The 26,204-nt window shown below is 45.0% G+C and overlaps 1 protein-coding gene across 3 annotated transcripts in view; it reads right to left on the bottom strand.

Moving 5' to 3' along the window:
* Positions 1 to 26,204, bottom strand: part of tns1a (tensin 1a) — a 320,369-nt gene that overhangs the window by 228,152 nt on the left and 66,013 nt on the right. For all 3 annotated transcript variants that reach the window (XM_077199181.1, XM_077199182.1, XM_077199179.1), the window contains exon 2: positions 22,591 to 22,705. In XM_077199181.1, coding sequence (XP_077055296.1) covers positions 22,591 to 22,705 — 115 coding nt within the window. The remainder of the gene's footprint in view (positions 1 to 22,590; positions 22,706 to 26,204) is intronic.

Genomic DNA, 26,204 nt, shown 5'->3' with positions numbered 1-26,204 from the left:
TAAATCTGCAATGCTTTGCCTTTGTATTTTTACATGAACTGCTTGCTGCTGCTGTAGACACAATAACGTAAACGCTGCCGCTCGTTTTCTTAGTAATTTAACTCCTATCTTGAATATAGGAAGCATAACATGGTGCCTGGCTTTAGAATTTTTATAAGTTTGCTAGTTTATACATTAAAGGAGCATTGCGTAAGTTATGAAATTTCTAACCGTTACTGACACCAGTGGCCGTTAGAGAAACTGCAGCCAGTCTCATGCTCGTTCTCGGTGCGCACGCTCGTACGAGCACGACCACAGCAACCAGAGAGTTGCCGCAGAAACCACAGACGGCTCATTGAGATTCACCAGCATGTTTACAGAGGTAAGAAAAGTTACAGTACTGTAAGGTTATTGTTTGACATACCATATTTTAGTAAAATGTTGCAGTGCTACTTAATATTATCAATTGAAGTCTACTTCTAAAAGTTTTGTAATGCTACACTGTAACACACACTCCCGACACTCACAGACCTCTTATTTTGACTATTGTAGAGTAACGCTAAAATATATAACTGAGTTGAAGACGTTATGCTTATTTTTAGATACAGTACGATTTACTATTGTAGGTGTACTACTATACTATTTGTAGAATAGCAATAGCATTATGGCAAGGTAAAGGAACTCTAACCTTGATGTATGAACTTGTCATACGTTGTTTTCATTCAGAATACCACATAAACTTTTGTACTAAAAACACTTGTCATTGTCATCCGTGGGTGTCTGGATTGTGCTGGAGGCTGGTCGCTTCTGTCCGTCCGCAGAGTCCATTTGAAACACTAACATTACTGCTAGTGATTGCCGCTGCGTACTAATGGCTGCTGTACGGATGTAAGCCCAAGTAGACGAGAATGCGCATGACGTCACATTTTGTGAATTTTCGCGTCAATTCCAACCCGAATCCTCCCCACACAATTGAGCCTACAGGCTGATAGAGGCAACCGTGGTGGACATTAAGGTGTCATTCTTTCTATTACATTATGGTTGGCTCATAAATGTACAAATGAAAACTCTATCTTAAAGATTTATTTTAAGTAAAAAGCTACACATAGCCCCTTTAAAGGCTGATGAACCCAATAATGCACTGCGATAAGAGAAAGATTGTTCACTTATCAAGTTGGGCTATTGAGTTTTAGACAAACTCTGAAAGCGCGCTGCAAACTAAACACAGAAATAGGGTAGAATTCTTCCTGGAGAATACAGATGTGACGCTCATCATAGTACAACAAGTACAACATCGACCCAGTGAGATCATGTACAGAGTGAAAGAGATATTGGTCACAAGGACTAGATGGAGCAGAGTTTGCACCAAGAAAAGATTAACTGAGTGCACAGGCTATGTGCCCTGGAATGCACGAGTAGTAGTTCTCAGTCCAGGTCAAGAAAGGAAGTGATGAGACAAATTAGTTATCAGTAATGAATGACATGCCGGTGTGTAACGAATGAAAGAAACAAACAAAACTTAGAGTAGAATGTGGAAAAATCCTTCTGGGAGAAGAGAAATGAAAAGTTGCTGCAATAGCCCCATTTTATTCTTGAAACTGGTCTGATAAACCATGTTAACCCTTTGGGGTCTAAGGGGTTTTTGGGGTCCTTTGAGATGTTCTGACATGCCCTGACATTTGTGCTTTTTTCAGTTGCTTATAAACATATTAATGGCAAAGGTGTAATTACATTCTATTTAGCACAAACAGGGCTACCACAATATGTGAGCAACATGTATGTACATGTTTGTATTTTTGAGAGAATATTGTTTATGCATGGTTATTGAAAAAACTAAAAACTATAGTTTCTGAAATAATGCCACAAAACACATACTAAATATGTGTCCACAAGACTTTTGACTAATGGATGTCGTTGCCCAGAGTTTTTTCTTCAAAATGATGTGAAAATCCTCCTGCCTAATCATTCACATAAAACAATAGATTGATTTAAATTTTGTAAGACACTTTTTGTTTGGAAAGGCAATATGCAAGGGGCCCGCATACTTAATGAGCCATTCATTCAGGTGTGTCACTGAGCCACAAGAAAGAATGCAAGAGCAACATATATGTGTGCGTGTGTGTATATATATATATATATATATATATATATATATATATATATATATATATATATATATATATATATATATATATATATATATATATATATATATATATATATATATATATATATATATATATATATATATATATATATATATATATATATATATATATATATATATATATTCTACCAAATTGGTTCACAGTTGGAAGCATCTCATTTTTTTTTCATATTTTTCCATGTCTAGTAATTGTGCAGTTAATTCTCATACTGTATTTTCAGTTTTGGAATATGTATCCTCTCCCCAAATTTGTCACTAATAAAACTCAATAAAAATTATTTGAAGAAAAGGCTTATATTTACCATTTAATAGTTTGTTTACATCTACCTTGTAAATATATATTTTTTTTTTAAAAAAGGTTACAATTACAACAGCAATTCAAGTGCAATCTTTCTTTGTAAAAACTAAAGTATACATTTTATCATACATATTTCAAAGTTAAGGATTCATTACTTTGGATATAGCCTAGGCTACATTGGAACAAACTCATAATAACATAGCCTATTATTTGATTACTTTATTTTTGACAAAACATACTATAGGCTATTTAACATATGAGCAAAATTGGCAAACAAAAGCTTATTTGAGGTGGCAAATATTTTACAGTAAAAATGTATAATCTATCCAAAACTAGTCAACGAAATGTTGTCTTTCATATGTCTGTAACATAGGTCTTTCGTTTATATAAGAAATATAAATGTTAATTTGCAGTTTAATACGTTGCTTATACAAATAGGCCTACATTTTATTTCAACATATTTCAGTCGATTTTTACTCATCTCGGTATAGCAATATAGTTTGCTAAAAGAATCATTCATTCACACACAGAAACGAGATTCAAATTTAAACTGACGTCTTTTTGCGAGTTGTGGTAAACAGCGCATCTCTGCCGTTCATTCATTCACACACAGAAACGCGATTCACTTGATCGAAAACAGTTATTTTAAATTTTAATAATATTTCACTATATTACTGTTTTTTGTTGTATTTTTAATTAAATAAATACAGCATTGGTGAGCATAAGTGACTTCTTTTAAAAACATTAGAAAATCGTACCGGCCCCAAACTTTTGAATGGCAGTGTGTGTATATATATATATAATCCAAATATAAATGAAAGTCAAAAGCACATTTTTAGTACATAGTCATTCCTGGAGACTGTTCAAATAGGCTATATGGGCCATTCTACAGAATTTGTTCAAAGTTAGAGTTGGAAACATCTTGAAAAGAAAATTGTCTTTTCCCATACATTTATTATAAAGTATTCTTTTTAAAAGTAGGCCAATACATTTTATCATACATGTTTTAAAGTTAAGGATTCATTAGTTTGATATAGCTTACATTGGAACAAACACTATAATAACATCTTAGTTGATGAGTTTATTTTTGACTGAACATAGGCCACTATATATTTAACATGGCAGAAACTGGATAACAAAAGCTTATTTGATATTTTAGAATAAAAACTTTGTAATCTTTCCAAAACTACGAAATGTTGTCTTTCATATTTCATCTAAACATAAACAACAGCGCCCATCTGTGCCATTAATTCTTTTACACACAGAAACGTGATTCAAATTTAAACAGTCTTTTTGCGTTCACAGACACTATTTCATACCGCGATTAGAACAAAGCACAAGAATAAAAAACTTAGGCTACTCACAATTCTTGGCTAGATCCGTCCCTCCTCGAAATGAAAATAAACCAGCACATGTTCTGAGGTAAATGTCCCAGGATTATTCCTCACAGTCACAGCCTCGCAAGACGAAATTAATCTGATGATTAAATTTGTTGTGTTATCGCGTTTATGAGGGGCGTTGTCTCGTTTGCATGTGTTGCTTCAGATCATTTGCGTTTGAATACTGCGCGCTCTCCGTGGACGTGTTACATTAGCAGAATAATGAGCTGAGAGAACGATAATGAGATCGGCTGACACCTCTCTCTTTTTTTATAGATTACATAAACAGAGAATATTTATTTTAGTTTTGAATTAGATATTTTAAAAGTACAAACTTAAATGATTATAAAGATATATTGCTCATGCTTGTGTGAATAGTATTTGCTGAGTTTTGTTTAAGTTTAGAGACGTGCTGCAGAAAAAAGGTTGACGGAGATGGAGAGACAGAAAGCACACCCTGTTTATTTTCTTTATTTTACAAAAGCACAATGTTTTATTTCGATTGTAAGTGGACACATACAAAAATAGACATTCAACAGTTTATTTTTTCATTTTTCTTAAGTCTATATGACCAAAAATGACAGAGTATTTTAAGTCTATTTTCCTGCTATGTGAAAAAAATCGAGCAAAACGCGCCGGCGTTAAGCCCAGAGGGTTAAAGATTGCATGTGAATTATGTTCAAGGGGAAAATGTTTCAGCAATCATGGGTTACCAGAACTCATTGTATCAGATATTATTAAGTTTGTTTCAGTTTTAAATTCAAAGACGTCCTGAACAAAAATTAAATATTGCCCAAAGACACAGGGCAAAGAAAAGGGCTTTAATACACACAATACTAATGACAAGACAAGGGACAAGGGACTGGCTGGGCAGGCGTGACGTGAACAGTCTCTGGCTGGGCGGGTGTGATGTGAAAAGTCTCTGGCTGGGCGGGCGTGATGCCAACAGTCTATGGCTGGGTGGGCATGACGTGAACAGGCTCTGGCTGGGCGGGCTTGACTTGAACCTCAGGCTCGGCGGGACTGATGTGAAGCTCATATATTGAATCAAAATACATTGAGGGGTGTTGTCAGGCATGAGGTATTCAAGCATGTCCTCAAGCCCATAGCGGAACATGTACTTTAAGACAGCATCGTTAAAGTCCAGCCCATGGTAAAGCTCACAAATTCTTCCACATATTCTTCAAACGGACGGTCACCTTGGCTGAGGCGGAAGAGACGAATTGCTGGGTCCATGTTTGGTTGAGTATTCTGTAACGATTGATTACACTGGAGGCAAGTTGAGGTGAGTACCAAGCAATTTATTTAAAAAACAAGATTAGACATAAAACAAAAGCATTACGAGGCATTGAAACGTCCTGGTTGCGTATGCAACCCACCGTTCCCTGAAGGAGGGAACGGAGGACGTAGTCTACATCGACTGAAATGGGATTACACTAGGGAGCTTATCGTCTTTGAGTATTATTGAACGAGCCAATGCACATTGGCGTGCGAGATCTGCATCTCACACTCCGCCCCACGGCGCGGGTATAAATACAGAAGTAGATGCAAGCACCATTTGCTTTTCGCTGAGGAGCTGAGCGTAACTCGGTGTCAGTGGTAGTCCAGCGATAGTGGTAAGGGGACTACGTCCACTGTTCCCTCCTTCAGGGAACGGTGGGTTGCATACGCAACCAGGACGTTCCCTTTCAGTCGAGTGCTCTACGTCGACTGAAATGGGATCAACCATTGAAAACGCCACTAAAGCTGCCACCTTCCAGTGCCTAGACAAAAGGAAGAGGATAGGGCTTAGGCCAGAAAGTCACTGCTGCTCTACAAGACCCGCTCAGTTAGACTTGGTAACACTGGGAAAGCGTGCCCTATACATGGAAGGAAGAATCATGTGGAGAATGCACATATGAAATGGCGGATAACAGGGCAGTCCAACATATGGAATGTCACTGGGGTGGCTCAAGCCCAGAGAGGGTGCCAACACCGAACAGTGACGGCAGAAAACTCTGCCAAGGGAAAGACACGGGCTCGCCTTAGGGAGCCGTACTGTGGAAGAATACACATATGGGATCACTGTAGAGATCGCAACATATGGACCCAGCCTAGCACAGGATCCACACTGCTTATGAGTGGTAGGCCTAGCACAGTGCCGAGGGGGTGTGGAGGAACTCAACAGGGTTCGGACAAGGGGAACTCAACTGGAGCAGAATGGCACACGTATACAGTCCATAGGAGGGAGATGGCGCGGCAAGCCGACACTTGAACCAGGCTCACGGTGTTAACTGGCTTCTATGTGAAGAGAGCACACGGGAAGCAACCAGCTCAATACGTAGGCTATAGAATCTAGTAGAATCTTAGGTGTCGCCCAGCCCACAGCTCTATAGACGTCTCTTAGCGAGGCACCCTGCGCCAAAGCCCAGGAGGCGGCTACACTCCTTGTGGAGTGAGCTCGCAGTCTGGGGTGACAGGGTTCACCTTGGGACTCATACATCAAGATGATGGCATACACTATCCAGTGGCCCAACTTCTGCTTGAAGACATCCTTTCCCTTCTGCTGGCCTCCATAACAGATGAAGAGCTGATCTGAGGTTCTGAGGCTTTGCGTTCTGTCCACGTATAGGCGCAGAGTGCGCACAGGACAGAGAAAAGCCAGGGCTGGGTCTGCCTCCTCCAGGGGCAGCGCTTGCAGATTCACCACCTGGTCCTGAAAGGGAGTGGTAGGAACCTTAGGCACATATCCAGGCCGGGGTCTCAGGATAACGTGAGAGTTAGCCGGACTGAATTCCAGGCACGATTCGCTGACCGAAAATGTGTGTAGGTCCCCTACCCTCTTGATGGAGTCCAAAGCAAGCAGGAGAACTGTCTTTTGAGAAAGATTTTTTAACTCTGCTGCCTGCATCGGCTCAAAGGGAGGTCTCTCTAGTGCGGTTAGCACCAGAGAGAAGTCCCAAGAGGGTATGGGGGGGGGGGGGGATTTAATCACCTCGCTCCCCTCAGATCGTGCCTTACGATCAGATTGTGCCTTCCCAGGGACTTTCCATCCACTGCATCGTGAGGTGTGGCAATAGAGGCAACATACACTTTGAGGGTGAAGGGAGACAGCCCTCGCTCCAACCTAGCTTGCAGGAAAGAAAGCACGGAAATGATAGAACATCTTGGGGCGTCTTCGCGATGAGAAGAGCACCACTCCACTTCAGGGCGTAGGCATGCCTTGTAGATGGTGCTCTTGCAGCAGTGATGGTGTCTACGACTTACTGTGGTAGATCACCTAGAACCTCCGGGTGTCATATGGTGCCCTGTCCCTGGAGGAGGAGGTCCTCCCTCAGAGGAATGGGCCAGGGAGGGGCTGTTGAGAGGAGCATTAGTTCGGGGAACCAGGTCCGGTTGGGCCAGTAAGGGGCAACTAGCAAGACCTGCTCCTCTTCCTACCTGACTTTGCACAGTAGCTGTGCGATAAGGCTCACTGGGGGAAACGCATACTTCCCGAAGCCCCAGGGCCAGCTGTGGGCCAGTGCATCCGTGCCCTGGCAATGGGACGAGTCCGGAGAGGCAAACAGATCTATCTGTGCGGCCCTGAAGTTATCCCATATCAGCTGGACCACCTGGGGATGGATTCACCATCCCAAGGCCACAATTTGTCGTAAGAGCTCGTCGGTGGCACGATTGAGCAGACCAGGGATGTGAGTGGCACGAAGCGACCTCAGATGCTTCTGATTTCATAAGAGGAGGTGGCGGACGAGATGTGACATGCGACGGGAACGTAGACCACCTTGATGGTTGATGTACGCAACGGTCGCAGTGTTTTCCGTACGACCAGTGCATGCTTGCAGAGCAGTGTCATCTTGAGGCGTCTCAAAGCAAGGTGTACCGCTAACAACTTGAGGCAGGTGATGTGCCAATGCAGGTGGGACCCCGTCCAGATCCCAGCTACTGCATGCCCATTGTACGTGGCCCCCCAGCCGGTGTTGGAGGCACTGTGGAGACCACAGCGTGCCTGGACGCTTGTTCTAGGGGCACTCCGGCCCGGAGAAACGAAGGGTCTGACCACGGGCTGAAGGTTTGGGGGCGAGTTTGCTCTCCTCCCAGTTGACCTGAAGACCCAACTGGCTAATGTGCTGGAGCACCAAATCCCTGTGTTCAAACAACTGCTCCCGAGACTGCGCTAGTATCAGCCAGTCGTCGAGATAGTTGATGCGAACGCCACCCTCTCTTATGGGAGCGATGGCTGCCTGTGCGACCTTCGTAAAGACGCGGGGTGACAGGGCCAGCCCGAAGGGTAGGACTTTGTACTGATACACCTGACCCTCGAACGCGAGACGCAGGAATGGCCTGTGTCGTGGCAGGATGGAGACATGAAAGTACGCGTCCTTCAGGTCGATCACTGCAAACCAATCTTGGGGACGGATGCATTGGAAAATGCGCTTCTGCGTTAACATTTTGAACGGGAGCTTGCGAAGGGCCCAGTTCAGGACGCGCAGGTCCAAGATTGGCCGTAACCCACCACCTTTCTTGGCTACAATGAAGTACGGGCTGTAGAAGCCGGTCTTCATATCGGCTACTGACACCGGCTCTATTGCGTCCTTCGCCAGCAGGACATCGATTTCCGCGCGCATGACAGGAGCAGATTCGCTGGACACCGAAGTGTGGCGAACACCGCTGTACTTGGGCGGATGCCGGCGGAACTGAATTGTGTAGCCGAGCCTGATGGTACAGAGGAGCCAGGTGGAATGGTTGGGAAGCACTTTCCAGGCTTTGACGAACCGGAGGCAGTGGCAGGGGGACGCCCTCTGCAACGGGCAGGCGGAGGGACTGTCACTGGCGGCGGGGTGGAGGCAACAGCGGGCCGCCGGGACAGGGTGTCGGAGAGCCTCCGTCTGCACCAGGGCGGCGGAGAACTGTTGGGTGCAGCTCTCCACTGCGTCGCCAAACAACTCAACCTGGGAAATTGGGGAGTCCAGGAATCAAACCTTGTCTGCATCCGCCATCGCAACGACGCTGAGCCAACGATGGCACTCCTGGACCACTAAGGTGGACATCGCAAGACTGACCGCACACGCTGCAACACTCGTGCCCTGGAGGGTGAGGTCAGTAGCAGTGCGGAGCTCACTCATGAGTGCACGGTCTAGACTACCCTCATGCATGCCCATGAGTGTCTTGGCCTGGTAGACCTGCAACAACGCCAAGACAATGCAAAGAGAAGGTGGCTTGCCCGTAAGCTTTGTAAGCTCTGACCGTCAATCCTGACGCGAACTCACAGGCCTGCGAGGGGAGACAAGGATCCACATTCCAGGATGTAGCGACCATTGGACACAGGTGTATCGCAACAGACTGGAGGGATAGCCTCCACCGGAGGGATAGCCTCATAACCCTTCACCGCTCCTCCGACAAGGGTAGCGAGGGCGGAAGAACCACTCAGGCAATTTTCGGCAGTAAAAGGTGCCGTCCACGACCAAGTAAGCTCTCCATGCACTTCGGGAAAGAAGGGTACTGGGGCGGCGGGCTGAGACCCAGCACGGCCCGCCCGAGATACCAATCATCCAACCGAGACTGAGCAGGACACGGTGGAGGGTTCCACTCGAGCCCGACAGCTTTGGTGGCCTGTTTCAGCCCGTTCCCCTGTGGAAACAGCAATTGAGAGCTTGAATCTATGTAAAAAAAATACTATGTTAAGGCTAAACTTTGCAAAAACATATAACCAGTATGCCAAACCTATGAGGAAAAATGTGTTATGGTCCGATGAGACTAAGATTGATCTGCTAGAAAGCTGAAAATTAAAAAAGAAGTTTCACCTTTCGGCATGACAATGATCCAAAACATCTAAATCAACAAAAGAATAATTCAGATGATCCAATATGTCCGGGTCGAGGGGTTTTGGAGGACTCGACAGGTAGGACTCGACAGGTTTTTCACTCTGGAGCAGTAAGGGTGCACAGTAGGGTGCAGCAAGCCGACAGAGCCGGGCCTCTCGGTGCTTCTACCCGTTTAGGGTGAGAACACGGGAGGAGACTCGCTCTACACGTATGCTATAATATCTAGCGAATGTGTCAGGTGTCGCCCTGCTCTACAGATATCTGTTAGCGAGGCGCCACAAGCCAGCGCCTAGGAGGATGCAACGCCTCTCGTGGAGTGTGCATGCAACCTGAGTGGGCAGGGCACGCCTTGTGCTTGGTTAGCCAAGGCGATGGCATCCACTATCCAGTGGGCCATCCTCTGCTTGGAGACAGCCTTTCCCTTCTGCTGGCCTCCGTAACAGACAAAGAGCTGGTCTGAGGTCCTGAGACTTTGAGTTCTGTCCACCTACAAACGCAGAGCGCGAACGGGACAGAGCAAAGTCAGGGCTGAGTCTGCCTCTTCCAAGGGCAGTGCTTGCAGGTTCACTGCCTGGTCCCTGAAGGGAGTGGTAGGAACCTTGGGCACATAGCCAGGCCGGGGTCTTAAAACCACATGGTTGTCACCCGGCCCGAACGCAAGGCACAATTCGTCAACCGAAAATGCGTGCAGGTCTCCTACCCTCTTGACAGAGGCCAGTGCAACCAGTAGCAAAGTCTTCACGGAGAGAAGCTTTAAGTGTACTGATTGGAGAGGCTCAAAGGGAGCATCCTGAAGTGCTCGAAGCACCAGGGAAAGGTCCCAAGAGGGTATGGTGGGGGGTCGAGGAGGATTTAATCGTCTCACCCCCCTAAGAAACCTGATGACCAGGTCGTGCTTCCCAACTGTTTTGCCATCTGTGTGGTCGTGATATGCTGAAATGGCTGCAGCATGTACTTTGAGGGTGGAGGGAGACAGCCTTCACTCTAACCCTTGCTGCAAGAAGGAAAGCACGGACCCTATCAAACATCTTCAGGGGTCTTCTCAGCGAGAAGAACACCATTCGACGAACAGGTTCCACTTCAGGGCGTAAACCCGTCTCGTGGACAGCACCTGTGCTGAAGTGATGGTGTTAAGTACCTCTGGGGGTAAGTCACCTAGAACCTCTGTGTCCCGTTGAGGGACCAGACATGGAGTTTCCAGAGGTCTGGACTCGGGTGACATAGGCTGCCCCGTCTCTGAATCAGAAGATCCTTCCTCAGAGGAATGGGCCAGGGAGGGACTGTCACAAGGAGCATGAGTTCTGGGAACCACGTCCGGGTGGGCCAGTAAGGCACCACCAGAAGGACCTGCTCCTTATCCTCCCTGACTTTGCACAGTGTCTGTGCAAGTAGGCTCACTGGGGGAAACGCATATTTGTGGAGGCCCCGGGGCCAGCTTTGTGCCAGTGCATCCGTGCCGAGTGTTCCCTCGGTCAGGGTGTAAAACAGATGGCAGTGGGAGGTCTCTGAGGAGGCAAACAGGTCTACCTGAGCCTCCCCGAACTCTCTAGATCAGCTGAACTGCCTGAGGGTGGAGTCACCATTCTCCCAGAAGCACAGCTCATGATAGCTCGTCGGCCACACGGTTGAGCAAGCCGGGGACATACATGGCAGGACAGCAACCTCAGATGCTTCTGACTCTAGAGGAGGAGATGGCGGGCGAGTTGAGACATGCGACGGGAGCGTAGACCACCTTGTCGGTTGATGTATGCAACGGTCGCAGTGTTGTCCGTACGGACCACAGGGCGAGACGTACTGCTGGCAACTCGAGGCAGTTGATGTGCCAATGCAGTTGGAGGCCCGTCCACACCCCTGACACTGCATGTCCGTCGTATGTGGCACCCCAGCCAGTGGCAGAGGCATCTGTGAATACCACATCATGCCTGGAAACCTGTTCCAAGGGGACTCCTGCCCGCAGGAACGAGGGATCTGACCACGGGCTGAAGGTTTGGCAGTGTGATTGCCACCCGGTGAGTGCCGTGATGCCACGCTCATCTCGGGACTCGGCCGTGAAGCCAGTGCTGAAGCGGTCTCATATGAAGCAGGCCTAGTGGGGTTACCGCTGCTGCCATATGCCCCAGGAGCCTCTGAAATAATTTCAGTGGAAACGCTGTCATGCCTTTGAACGTGTTCAAGCAGTTCAGCACCGACTGAGCGTGCTGCTCTGTGAGGCGCGCTGTCTGTGTGACCGAATCCAACTCCATACCGAGAAAAGAGATCCTCTGCACGGGGGAGAGTTTGCTCTTTTCCCAGTTGACCTGAAGACCCAACTGCCTGAGGTTCCTGAGTACGATGTCCCTCTGTTCGCATAGCTGATCTCGAGAGTGTGCTAGTATGAGCCAGTCATCGATATAGTTGAGGATGTGAACGTCCTGTTCTCTCATGGGAACAGGGGGGACAGGGACAGCCCGAAGGGTAGGACATTGTACTGATATCCTCGACCCTCAAACGCAAAGCGCAGGAACGGCCTGTGTCGAGGAAGAATTGAGACATGAAAGTAGGCGTCCTTCAGGTTGATCGCTGCAAACCAATCTTGGGGACGGATGCATTCGAAAATGCGTCTCTGCTTGAGCATTTTGAATGGTAGCTTGTGGAGGCTCCGATTCAAACTCGCAGGTCCAAGGTCATAACCCACCCCCTTTCTTGGGTACAATGAAGTAGGGACTGTAATGCCCTGACCTCATATCGGCTCGAGGGACCGGCTGTATCGCGTCCTTCGCCTGTAGGACTGCGATCTCCGCACGCAAGACATGGGCATCGACTGCTCTCACTGTAATGGAGTGGATGGCCCGAAACTTGGGGGGACACCGGGCGAACTGAATCGCATAGCCGCGCCTGATGGTCCGAATGAGCCAGCGAGACGGCCTGGGAAGCGCTAACCAGGCTCGCAGAGACCGTACAAGCGGGACCAAAGGGACCATAGGTGTACCCGGAGTGGAGCAGCGAGGTGAAACACAGGGACACGGCACGGGCGGCTCTCTCTGGGAGGCGGCCGGTAGCAGCGTCTGAGTGTGCTGTGCAACGCTTACCTGGTTCCACGGGGCAGGAGGTGCAGGAGGCGGCTCGGTGGTACTCTCGGACCGCACACTGCTGCCCGCTGGCGACAGAGGAGGTGGATGAGAGTGGTGAGGATTTTGTCCCTCCACTGCCCTCCGGGTCCTCTTCGGACTCAGATATGGTAGAAACTGCTCTTTTATTGAGATTTTGGATACCGCTGGTTTTGAGGCCAGCAGCGGAACATAAAGAAAATGAAACATAGGATTCTCCGCCCGGCCCTCTCCCGGGGGATGGAGTGATGCGGTCATCGTCTCCTGGAGAGCAGTCCCTTCCATCTCTGGGTCGCCCGTCCTAGGGCCGCTTGCTCTTGGCTTTGCCACTCTTCTTGGTGGGGGCCTGGATGGGCGGGGCGTCCTGCCTGCGACCGGCTTTACGACACCGCTTAGGTGGAGGCTGCTGCTGCGATGCGGGAGCAGGGGCAGAAGCAGGAGGACGCCCCCGGCGACGAGCAGACTGGGGGGCTGGGGATGATGGGGTGGAGGCAGCAGCTGACAGCCGCGGCAGGATATGTTTGATGGCCTCAGTCTGCTTTTGTACAGCCGAGAACTGCTGGGCAAAGCTCTGACTGCGTTGCCGAAGAGGCCGATCTGGGACACGGGGGAGTTGAGGAATCAGAGCTTGTTGGTCTCCTGCATGTCGGCTAGACACAGCCAGACATGGCGTTCCTGGACCAATAGTGTGGACATCGCATGACCCACTGACCGGGCGGTAACCTCCATCGCGGCACGAAGTTCCTCGAGAACTTGTGGATTGTGACCACTCTCGTGCAGTGCCTTGGCCTGATGGACCTGCAGCAACGCCATAGCGTGCATGGCAATCTCATGTGAGTGCCAAGGTTGTCCCATCCTTGTACTAAAAAACATTTCATCAGAGAAGAGCTGTCGCTACAAGTGGGAGGGGGAAGTTATTTTCATTAAAGATTAATACAATTATAAAGCATATAATTGGTCAATTAAGATATTATGGTGACTTTAATTAAATGCTGCATTTGGCATATCCAGATTTCAAAATATGCAATATTCATTTTGGCGTTGATAGTGCTGCCATTGAATCCAAATGACAGTAGTTATGGCTCTAACGAAGCATAAGCTCGTTGTTTTGGTTCAGGAGGAACTGTAAAAGGTGGCTGCTGTTTCTTTTACAGTGCAAGGTGACTGACATCTGTCTAGGATTGAATTCTGCATAGCATGAAACGCGCTGATAACGTGAGATGTCTGCGCAAGCAGGGTGCGTGTGTGGAGGTATGAAAATACAGGGCAAATTCCAAGCGGAAGTGAGCATCCCTATGCCCTACTAACTCTTGAGACCAGAGACCTTAAATTGGGGAATTTGGAGAGAGTATGGCACTTGTGTGTCATAATGAAGCACTTGTAATGCACTTGGCAAAGGGAAAACAATGAAAAACAAACGTTATTTCCTCATTAGCTTCACATGGAATGTTAGCACAACAACGCTAGGTAGCGACAAAAAAAAAATATTTTTATTGGTGTTAATATGAAACAAATAAATGTACATTTATAAATAAGTTTTAAACTATGCTTTAAGTGTGTGTTCGCTCTTAAAACATAAATCATTAAACAATTCGGTTTCACTTTATTTTGATGGTCCCTCTAACACATTCTGTTGTCTATAAGTAACATTGCACCTTCATGTCTACTAACTCTCAGAGTATTAGTAGAGTATTAGTAGACTGGTAGGGTTAGGGTTAGAATAAGTTGACATGTAGTTGCAAAGTTACTTATAGTCAGTAGAGTGTCTGTTGGAGGATCATTACAATAAAGAGTTATCAGATATTAAGCAGACAGTCTACTGATACTGTAATGATAGTTAGTTGACATGTAGTTGCAAAGTTACTTATAGTTAACAGAATGTTCAAAAGGGACCATCAAAATAAAGTGTTATCAACAATTCTTATCTATGAAACCTTTTTTTAAACTTAATATGAAATACATGACAAAAATGTGTGTAATACTGTATATCACAACGAAACAAAAGGACTTGTCACCCTGGGCCACATGACCATAAACTATTAAAATACTTCCTTAATGTGGCCATAGTGTTGTTCCCTTCGCTAACAAGATGTGAAGAGACTTTCAACCAGCATAACAAAAATGTTTCTGGAAAAAAATCCCCTACCCTGCCTCTAACGCATTAATTTTGCCAGCACTATATTAGTCAAGTGATTATAGTTTTGATCTGTACTGAATACTTGAGTACTTGAGGTTTTCATGTCCATCCCTAATGTAAATTAAGGAGAGTATCAGTATGCTAAACAAACTACTTGTGTGAGGAAACAGTTTATTGCTTAATAATGAATTGACAGCCTGTCTGCTAATATTCAATATTTTTTAGTTAGTTAATTTAAAGTAAGCTATTCTGCAGCTATATACAGTATGACAACAACAACAACAACAAATTGTTTTATAAGAGAAGTCACAGATATTTTAGTATATGGCACAACTTTATAATTTCTATGGTGTCCACAACCATTAAGTGACTGATCATGTGTGCCTCTTAGAGAAAGCATAATGGTCAATTATAACTTTTTCTAATGGTAAAGCAATCTGGTAAAATTATTTGCTTGTAGAATTCTGTGAAAGATTTGTTTTGGTGGTTTCAACATAATTTCATTATTCATTAAAAAAGTAAGAGCATTACATTAATGTTCCAGTTGTTTCTAGGTGTTTTGCTGTGCTTAAAGCTCTGTTCTGCATCAATTTCAAAGCACTTTCTGGAATGACAGCCAAATGTTTTAGCAGCCACCAAAGATTTATTTTATAATTTAATGTGACAATACCTGTCACAGTACCCTCCACAGTACCAGTACCCTCTGATAGCCGGCTGCTTTAAAATGCTCGCGTGACTGTTTGTGTATGTGCTCTGTGGAGAGCGGCAAATGTTTATATTTACAATGTGTTTTTTGCAGCATTGTGTTTAAGTTAGTCAGAACCCGCTCAACACTGTTTAAAACGGTGCAGCTGAGTACTGCACTCTCGCGAATCCTTTTATTATAACCAACCAATTATAAGCAAACTGTCAATATAAGATTAATTGAACAGCGTTGACCGCTTCATTGATTATAACGAGAGTTTTGGCAAGAGTGCAGCTTTGTGTACCTCACGTTGAACTGAAGTAATTGACAGCTTCATTGATTAATGGCAGCAATATTTGCTCGCTTTCTGTAAATAACTTATATTTTTCATGCTGCTAACTACACATCAAAGTGTCTGGATTGAAAACCTATGTAAATGCGCGATTGAATCTGATTGACAGTCATAACCATAGCAATGGGCAGAACAAATTATCTGTGCATCAATTATTGGTGTAAATGCAAAATAATAGACTTTGTCTATATAATGTGTTACTTTGTTGTTCATTTTATTATTAACTTTTCAAATCAGTCACTAAGTGACTTTTTACATATAAACGTACAGATTTTTAAATATAAGACAGTTCTAAGGGTAGCAGATTGGGGATTTTCCTCCATTATTCCCCCTGGTGGAGAACGGGAATATTTTCCCCATGGATTCAGCTGTGTTCAATACCGGCTGGTTAATCATTATCATGATTGCACTTTTAATAAAAGCAAGGTGCACAGGTAGCTGAGCTTGTGTTCAGCCATTCCTAATTGTCCATTTTATGCCCTTCCCGGATGGAGTCGTGTAGTTTGGGTTACTTGTTTCTCCAATCTCTGGTATGTGGATGAGTGTAAAGTGGCATGTGATTTATTTTTGTGTAATATAATACGTTTTTCTGACGCAGTGAGTATGATCTCTTTTTGGGGATTCTCTTCTGCTTTAAATGTGCTTAAACTTCACTGCTGTGTGTGTGTGTGTGTGTGTGTGTGTAGGTTGGGGTCGTGTCTAACAGCGTGCTTCCAGCTCGGAGCTCTGCGCAGGACACACAGACCCAGACTAAGCTGCTGTTTTGTCTTTATTGTAAATGTATTGCTGCTTTTGTCTTCTGTATTAATATGTTGTGTGTTGTGAGTATTTTTCTAGGGAACCTGGAATTTAAGTGCTGTGGTTTTCTCTCTGAGACATTTGTGAACGGCTATCTGGCCCACCCACTTTTGGGGTGTAGTGTTCAGCACACTGGAGTGTGGATTTGTTTCATTGCCTTTGTAGTGAGGGTCACTGCGTGTGGGTGCAGTCTAATGAGTGATTACTTACAAGGTGGGTCAGGGATCCCTTTTCCTGTTAGTGTCTTTGATTAATGGATTAATTGATGGGTAATTAAGAGGTAAATGTCAGAAAGGTATTTATTAGTGAATGTGTTGTTTCTCAATGAGAAAAAGATTTTTGTAATAAATTGCTTTTAATTGTCAGAACTGTCTCAGTCCTCCTTGGTAAGAACGAACCTGTGTTGTCTTACATATCCTTGGGTGAAATTCCTGAGGTGGCGTAGTTGGCTACCATGTAAACCGTATTTGCGTTTTATTAATGTGAACTTCCAGGTTGCTTATCTTAGTTGGCATCTCTCACCTTGCTCCTAAGCCCCCCCCCCCACCCTCGCCACATAAACACTTTGTTATATGATCTGTCCTGACAGTGTTTATTTTTTATTTCATGAATACATAGGATAAGTTAATATTACAAACTGTTTCTTTGCATTTATTTTTGATTTATTGTCAGTACTGGGTTCGCAGTTCACATGGGTAGGGTACTTTTTATTGTGTGTGTGGATGACTGTGGTCGCCCACCACCACTGAAGACCATGTTTGATAGAGCTTTAGTCTACCTTAAACACAACCAAATTGTACATGTTTTCCATCACTTGTTGCCTTTAACAACAGCATAATGGTGCTTCATTAAGTGTTCTTTACAATGGAAATGAATTAATGCTGAACTTACATAAACTGGACAATGACTTTCTTCTAGAGCTACTGTACAGCCAAATTAATTTGCTGTTATCACTGTAAAGCTGCTTTGAAACCATCTGTATTGTAAAAAGCACCATACAAATACAGGTGACTTGACTTGTTTGATTTTGTTTAAAACAAAGAAAAAAATGATTCAATCAATCGTCAAAAGACAGGAAAACTAAAGAGCATTTACAAAAAGTGGTACTATTGTCTGTTTAATTGACCATTTTTGATGGAAAGAGAGAAATAAACTTCACTGTATCACAAATGTTATCAATTAGTAGGAAAAAAAGTGTAAACAGGCAAGGGCAGTGTGATGTTTGTGTAATGGAGGCCAGCTAGTAGTCGCTGTGCGAGTAAACCTCACTCCTCTGATCTCAAAAAAGGCTCTCTAGCGACAGATGCTAGGGGCTGCAGTCTTTAGCCCTTGTTAGAGCGCCTGACTCTCATGCCGGAGACCGGGGTTCGAGGCCCGCTCGGAGCGGGTCGAGTGGGACCCGGGTGAAGGGGTTACATTTGAAGGAACAAAAGAGTAACGGATGGCTAGTGAGTTTGTCAAGCTCTGTGGTGTTTTTGCAAAGCTTGCTGCCCCACTGCAATCTTGCATGTCTGCTATTCAGAAAGGCATTTTTTTACACTAGTTCCTATAGGGTAAAACGTCTCAGGTTATGACTGTAACCTATGTTCCCTCAGAACAGGGAACGAGACTGCGTCAGAATGCTATGGGGAACGCCTTTGCTTGAACCGGTGTCTGAAACGCTTATCTAATCACGGCAATCCTATTGGCCGGCGACAGCTTATGACATTGTGGCGAGGGGGGGCGTGGTCTCGCGAAGTCTGTAGCGAGAGACGAGTCAGCGAGCTGTGCGGTGAGTAAGTAGGTCAAGTGCAGATAATGAACACCTGTGTCTGATTGCAGTGATTGGCGTGGAGACCGCATATAAGCTGCCAGGAAGGAGAGAGCAAGAGAGATAAGCTCCTGGGACTCGCACGCGCCCCGCAGCCGTTACCCACAGTGAACAAGCGGATTGACAAGAGTTTTGACTGAATGGACTGAGCTATTTATACAGCGGGCAGAGTGTTTTTATATTCAAGTGCTGTAGTGGTATGCTACGGTGAAGGTGCACGAGCGCACCTTTTCTTTTGTTCTTATTTTGTTATAAATAAAGTGCGAGTCCCAAGTTCGCCGACCCTGTCTTCTTCTTCCTTCACCCACATACACGAACATCATCACAGACATCATCACTAGTGAGACCCGGAAGTATATAAGGGGAGCCTGGAGAACATGTCAACAACTTATCGTCTATGGGGACTGTTCAGCAGGCATCCCCGAGGCATAGCGTAAATACGCTGTTTCTTGTTCCCCGTTTCTCAGGTAACATAGGTTACAGTCGTAACCTGAGACATTCCCTTTGGAAAGGGAACTCGCACTGCGTCAGCGTGCTATGGGAAACGATCTACCCACGCTGCCATGCTGAGGGGAGTGCATGCCAAATTATGGCTGTGACAAAAAAACGTCAAAAAACCGCAGTTACACTGAAATGCCAAAAACACTGCCCCTTCGGGTCACATACAGGCTGTCAGTGACAGTATTCCCTACTGCCACTGCCCGAGCTTCATGCTAAGCGAGGAAGTAATTTCACACAAAGGACTTGACCTCGAGCCAGCTCAAGGCATGGATACCATAGCCCGAATTTAGAGGGGGGTTCCTTTAAGGGAATATGGCCAGGGGGTCCAAAGGAGTCCTGTCCACTCACTTTCTGACGGGGACATGAAGTCAACCCCACATGCCAGCAGGGATGCTGACCTGGTCTAATTTAATTACCTAGTCTTGCCAACAACCTGTCTGTTTCCTAAACAGAGTCTCTGACATATTTTGCCTCACTTGTGGAGACATCCGATAGGGAGGACTGCAGATAGTGGCAGTGATTGCTCACAGACCAGATCATAGAGATGGGCATCCTAGAGAGTAGAACTCAACATAGTGCTTTCTAACCCTTGCGAATGAGGGGAGTGACTTTACTCGATCCTGAATCTACACAGTGCTTCAGAGCCCTGTGGAGGCTGGGCACTGTGAAAGGGACTCTGATAAATATTGATCAGGCTCTGGGCTAGGTTTTGTCTTTGCAATGCTAAGCATCCAACTCGTTGGGGATCCGTCTTCAAGGAGGTGAAGGACTCATAACAGGACTGTTAGCAGAGCTAGTCACAGAAGTCAGTTGCTCTCACAGACATCTCTGTGGGCCTGGTTATACTTATTTCACATTGCCAACAGGCAGTGTACTCAGTAAAAGTGCTATCAAGCCTAGGGAGGACTGCATATAGTGGCAGTAAGCACTCACAGACTGGATCATAGAGACGGGCATCCTGGAGAGTAGAACTCAGCATAGCGCTTACTAACCCTTGCAAAAGAAGGGAGTGACTCTACTCGATCCTTGATCTATATAGTGCTTCAGAGCCCAGTGGAGGCTGGGGGAGTTAATAAGGGGAGGTATAATAAGAGGAGCGCCTCCAGCTCTAAGTTTTACATTGCCAACAGGCAGTGTACTCAGCAGAAGTGCTACTGACCCTTTTAAAGCAAGGGGACAAAAATCTTACGCTACCGCACTATCGAGAAGGCCTACTGTAAGGCCTAAATCTTCAAATGTCATGGGAGTCAGCCCAGGCAGTGCTTCGGCTCTAAGGGAGCATCCTCAACCACCCCAAATGGGAGGGAATAACTAATCTGTCTCTATCTGAGCCAGGGTGGTGAAGGGTAATATCATACGAGCTATGGGTAGAAAAGTACTCTAAATAAAGTCCCTAACAAGGGGAGTACTATCAGCATGACCCTGAGGAATGTATTAGTGTCGAGGCCTATTATTTTGTATTTTTACAAGACAGACTATACATTTTCTACTAAACCCAAGGATATGGAGGCCACAATAAGCGGCCCACGACATTCAATGACTTGAATTATTTTATTCAAGGGGCTCTGTGGAAAAAAATTATCCTAGCTGGATAAACTAGCTACAATACTCAGCTCCAAAGTTCGGAGGCCTGAGCACACTGCTTCTTACTTTCTGGAGATAAAAGGCCTGACCATGATATATCTGCATAGGAGGCGTTTTGAAGATAGCCTGCTAATTATGCTGCTATTCACTACTACAGATTGGCACTTCCAGGTATATAAGCCTGACTACTCTAACATAATAGGAGGCCTATGGGAAGGGTATGCATAGCCTACCTATATGGGAACTTCAGGCCCCTAATTCCACCATCCTATGAAAACCATATTTAACGCCCCCTTAATACTTATACGCCTATCATTCAACCTTACTAAAAACTCAGGTAAAGGGAGAAGACCTACAGAGCTCAACATGCTGCCCATAGAGCGATGGCCTAAACGACATTCACAAAATTGGAGGTCTATCACCATAAGAGCATGAAAGAGAAAACTTACCACCAAACCCGATGCCAGACCTACAGGAGGGTTCCAAATTGAAGGAATAACTCATAATAGGTCCAGCCTCAGGCTGATACAAGAAGCGCATGGGGTGAAAGATTTAAATGCCTCAAATCTGTCAGCAGATCAGCCTGGTATGCTTGCAAAACCATCATTGTGTGCAAGTCATCACCAGCCAGACCCGCCACCGCGTATGCCATGCCATTTAAGCGTGCTGTCATACTTTAGTGGCCTAAGAGGTAGGGCCTGAGCACTTAGTGTCGATGCCTCTCCAGCCGTGAGATAGTTCGCGAACATCTAGTCAATTTGGGCATCGACACATACCCGTATTCGCGCATCCCCTTAACATCAGTGTAGTTCCCTGATGGCGATGAATGCGCGCTGAAAACAGGTTCTTCCAATGCCTTTCCAATCTCATTGTGTAGATCCGGCAGGAATGGAAGGCTCACGAGAGCTGGAGCTTGATGGCTGGAAAGAAACCATTCGTGAAGTCTGTCACGAGCTTTCTCTTCCCTCACACGCTCCAAGGACAGTTTCTTTTTAGAAGTCTCATAGAAGTGCGTTCCATAACACTCAACAGCTTAACATACGCGGTGCAGGGTGGCTGTGAGGGTTTGGGTTGTATATCCTCTTCACCATCATCAGCCATCTCCTGCTCTGTTGGGCTGGTTGTTTTTATACACAGCAGAGCATTCGCTGCTTGATCAGAGGATGTTAGTGACAACACACATCCTCATCCTGCAGCTCACTCTCACGAGTCTCTGAAGGGCGTGAGAGATTAACAACTCTCTCAACCTCAACAGCGAGCTCCCTCTGAAAAGCCCCACGATTCTAGTCTCTGCTCTGCCTCAGCACGAGTGGGACCTGAATCGCCTGGTACAGATGTCTGTCCCTCTTCCATTTAAGAAGAGAGCCGACGAGAGTGGAGTTTTCTCAAGGGAAAAAAACTCACAGTGGCACAAGCAGATCCCTCATGAACACACAAGTTGTGTGTCATCAAGTATCAATATCTTAGACACGGATGCACACACTTCCTGAAGTGTTTTTCATAAGCCATGATTACCTTTTTGAAGTTTCAGGTTGAAGCGTAAAAACAAAACAGTCCCTGAAGACGAAAAAGTTATTGACATGTTCTCCAGGCTCCCCTTATATATTTCCGGGTCGCACTAGTGATGATGTCATAGGCCGTCGCCAGCCAATAGGATTGCCATGATTAGATAAGCATTTATCTGATTTTGCGCTCTGACGCAATGTCTCATTCCCTTTCAAAAGGGAACAACAGGCTAATTATAACAGCCTTGCTGCTACAAAAATATATTTCTTATATTTGTATGATATATGAACAGATGCAAAGAAAGAACTAGATTTAATAATAATATGGATGTTCTGTTCTTTCACATTTTTACAATAAACATTTTGTATAAAAAACAAAAACAAATTCAGTAACCATTCTTGGATAAAATAATCAACACAGATCTTTTGAGTTAGTCTGGTGCTGAATCATAGTATGTCACCATCATAATAATTACCTTATAGAATCTGTTGTAATGGCAGTACTGACCTTTGCAGACCAGGCCCTCCTTCGTCAAAGCCTGCTTGCATACTGCACAACTCTTTGCCTTTTTGAAAGTCTTAGCCTTGAAGGTGTGGGAATGGACAGCCTCAAAGTCTTCTGGCTAGAGAGAGAGAGAGAGAGAGAGAGAGAGAGAGAGAGGGAGAGGGGGGGGGGAGAGAAAGAGAGAGAGAGAGAGGGAGAGGGGGGGGGGGAGAGAAAGAGAGAGAGAGAGAGGGAGAGGGGGGGGGAGAGAAAGAGAGAGAGAGAGGGAGAGGGGGGGGGAGAGAGAGAGAGAGAGAGAGGGAGAGGGGGGGGGAGAGAGAGAGAGAGAGAGAGGGGGGGGGGAAAGAGAGAGAGAGAGGGGGGGGGGGAAGAGAGAGAGAGAGAGAGAGGGGGGGGGGGGGGGAGAGCGAGAGCGAGAGAGAGAGAGAGAGAGAGAGAGAGAGAGGGGGGGGGGGAAAGAGAGAGAGAGAGGGGGGGGGAAGAGAGAGAGAGAGAGAGAGAGGGGGGGGGGGGGGGGAGAGCGAGAGAGAGAGAGAGAGAGAGAGAGAGAGAGAGAGACTTTTAAACCCCTTTTATTTAAAGCAGTTTAGGGTTTAAGAAAATATTGTATACAAAATACATTACAAAACAACAACCATTTTACCAGCTAAAAACTAAACTTCCATACGCACTCACAGTCACCAGTGCCTCTCTCACACCCCATCCCCGTTCAAACAAAACAACATTATCAGTGTGTTTGTAATATGTATACTCAATGGTCACTCGAGATTCTATTAAAGACCTAAACATAGCTTCCATATCAACTTCTTTTCCTGTATTTTTACACTGGTGGGATTTCAAAATGGCTAACTTAGCTTGACCAATTAAAAAATTGGCAAGAACACATTGTTGTTGCCATGACCTTCTATATTTATATCCTATTATAAACAAGGTATTGTTATATGAATACCCTAATTTTGTGATCAACTTTTCAAGTATTACAAATAAAGGACCAAGTCTTGGACATTCAAAACACACATGAAAAACAGTATCATGAGCATTACAGAAGGGACATAACAGAACAATCTTATTTAACTTTGATACCAAACTATTTGAGGCTATAGCACAATGGAGTACTCTCCACTGAATATCTCCACAACGGTTGGAGATAGGAGGTTTATACAATACTCTCCATGATGGATGAACTTCATCACAAATAGAGATCTTATCCCTCCATTTAGTATCTGTTTTTCCTTGCAAATGTCCAACATGTACAGATTTAACACAAATATAATAAAAAAAATGTTCTCCACATTATGAAAAACCAAATCCCCATATCCCTTCAACAATGTAGTCTGGTTTAAATTACCCCCAACTCCTCCATCTTTAGGGATCACCTTCAGCTCAGGGAAGTTTTGAGGTGAAAACCCATCTACCAGGGCTGAGTTTATACAGAACATTAATGCAGGGGGCAAAGCATCCCTAATACACTTAATTATCCTATCCACAGTTCTCAGAGATTTTAATTTAACCTGTGCAGCAAGTGACAACACAGTTCGCCACTGACATTGTGTCAAATCAATTAAATCCATAACTTTACTGACTCCAGCATTTAAAAAATGTGGAACAAAACAAGACACATTAGATGGTAGCTTTATAAGAGGATTAAAAAATAAAGGCTCAGAAAGCCCATAGTGCAAATTTAAATATTTCCACGATTTAATTACTAACATGTAAAAATTAGGGAAGAAAACGTGTGCTTTTTCCTCAAAGGGCTTTTCCATTAAAAACAACTGTTTATCTAGGCCTATCCCACCTAAATCTTTCAATATAGACAACCCAAATGTAACCCATCGTAAAGGAGCAGAACAATACAAAAGCCTCTGTAAAGTTTGTAATCTCATTGCTAGTATTTTTGACTCTATATGTATTAGTCCTTGACCTCCCTCAGCCCCAGGAAGGTAAAGTATACCAGGAATAAGCCAATGGTAACCGTTCCAAAAAAAATCCACAAAAGCTTTTTGAATGGTAATAAGCAACTCCTTTGGAGGATTTAAAACAGTTACTCTGTGCCATAGCATTGAGGCAGCCAGATTATTGATAATCAAGCACCTCCCTCTGAAAGAGAGCTGTGGGAGAAGCCATCGCCATTTCTGTAATCTACCGATCACCCGATTTGCTAATCCCTCCCAATTCTTTTCAGTGTATTGGGCTGTCCCCCAAAAAACACCAAGTACTTTAAATCCATCTTGAACCCATTTACACTTTGTGGCAAGTGAGGTGGTCCTATATCCACCCAGTCTCCCGACAAAAAGGATGCACATTTATCCCAGTTAATACGAGCAGATGTAGCATTCTGAAACTTGTTCAAACAAGAAATAAGTTTAGTAACATCATCAGTGCTCTTGATTATTACTGTCACATCATCTCCGTACGCTGTAAGTTTCACCGGGGCTACTTCTGGGAAACCTGGGACACCAATACCACACAACTGTTTCCTCAGCATAACTAGCAGAGGTTCAATGGAGATAGAGTACAGAAGACCAGACAGAGGACATCATTGTCTTATTCCCCTAGTCACAGAGAAAGGTCTAGTTAAAGACCCATTAATTCGTAACATACTGTAAATGTCACTGTACAGTAGCTTGACAAGAGAAATTAAATTGGCACCAAAACCAAAAGCTTCAAGGGTCTTGAACAAATAAAGATGGTCCACCCTGTCGAAAGCTTTTTCCTGATCCAAGGAGAGGAAGCCAATGTCCAATTTGTGTCTTTGTGCAACTGAAATAATGTCTCTTACGAGAAAAAGATTATCGAAAATTATACGTTTAGGGACACAAAATGACTGATCTTCATGGATTAAATTGGACATATATTTTTTAATTCTATTAGTTAGTGTTTTAGATAAAATTTTAAAATCAACACAGATCAGTGACACTGGTCGCCAGTTTTTAAGGAACCCAAGATCTCCTTTTTTGGGATCAATGTTATGATTGCCCTCCGACAACTCAATGGAAGTTTCCCTCGATTAAAGCTTTCCAGGAAGACTGCATACAAGTCCTCTCCAATCAAATCCCAGCAGGCACAATAGAATTCCGATGAAAGACCGTCCAGACCAGGCGACTTCCCAGGTTTCAGCTCCTGGACGGCAAGAGAAAGTTCAGCAAAGGATATAGGGTTCCCTTTAGAGGGAACTCCAACTGCGTCGAATGACACTTTGGGGGAACGCCCCTCAGCGTAGCGCCTCTGAAGTATGAATGAAACTGAGCCGATCTCTGATTGGTGCAACGTCATGACGTAATGGGTGACGGCAGATATGCGGAAGATATAAAAGCAGCCGGCACACATAAGATGTCAGCTTTCTGTTCTTCAGCAAGCGCTATCTGTGACTGTTTGTCTTATTTATTGTTGTCTGTTCCTGAATGAGTGAAATGGCGAGTGTGAGCTTCAGGAAGTGTGTGCATCCTTGCCCTCGCTACATCACGGGCGGGGACACACACCAACTGTGCACACATTGTTTGGGAATGCAGCACGCGCAGGCAGCTCTCGAGGGGGCTGCTTGCGAGGATTGTGAAAAGTTGACAATCCGTGTGCTGCGTTCCCGGCTGGCTATCTTTGATGAAGATGGTCAGCCTCGC

Source organism: Siphateles boraxobius, unplaced genomic scaffold, assembly GCF_051911475.1.
Source record: "Siphateles boraxobius isolate OS27281-9 unplaced genomic scaffold, OSU_SipBor_1 41, whole genome shotgun sequence".
In the NCBI taxonomy this organism is placed as follows: Eukaryota; Metazoa; Chordata; class Actinopteri; order Cypriniformes; family Leuciscidae; genus Siphateles; species Siphateles boraxobius.
This window is presented reverse-complemented; position numbering and strand designations above follow the sequence as displayed.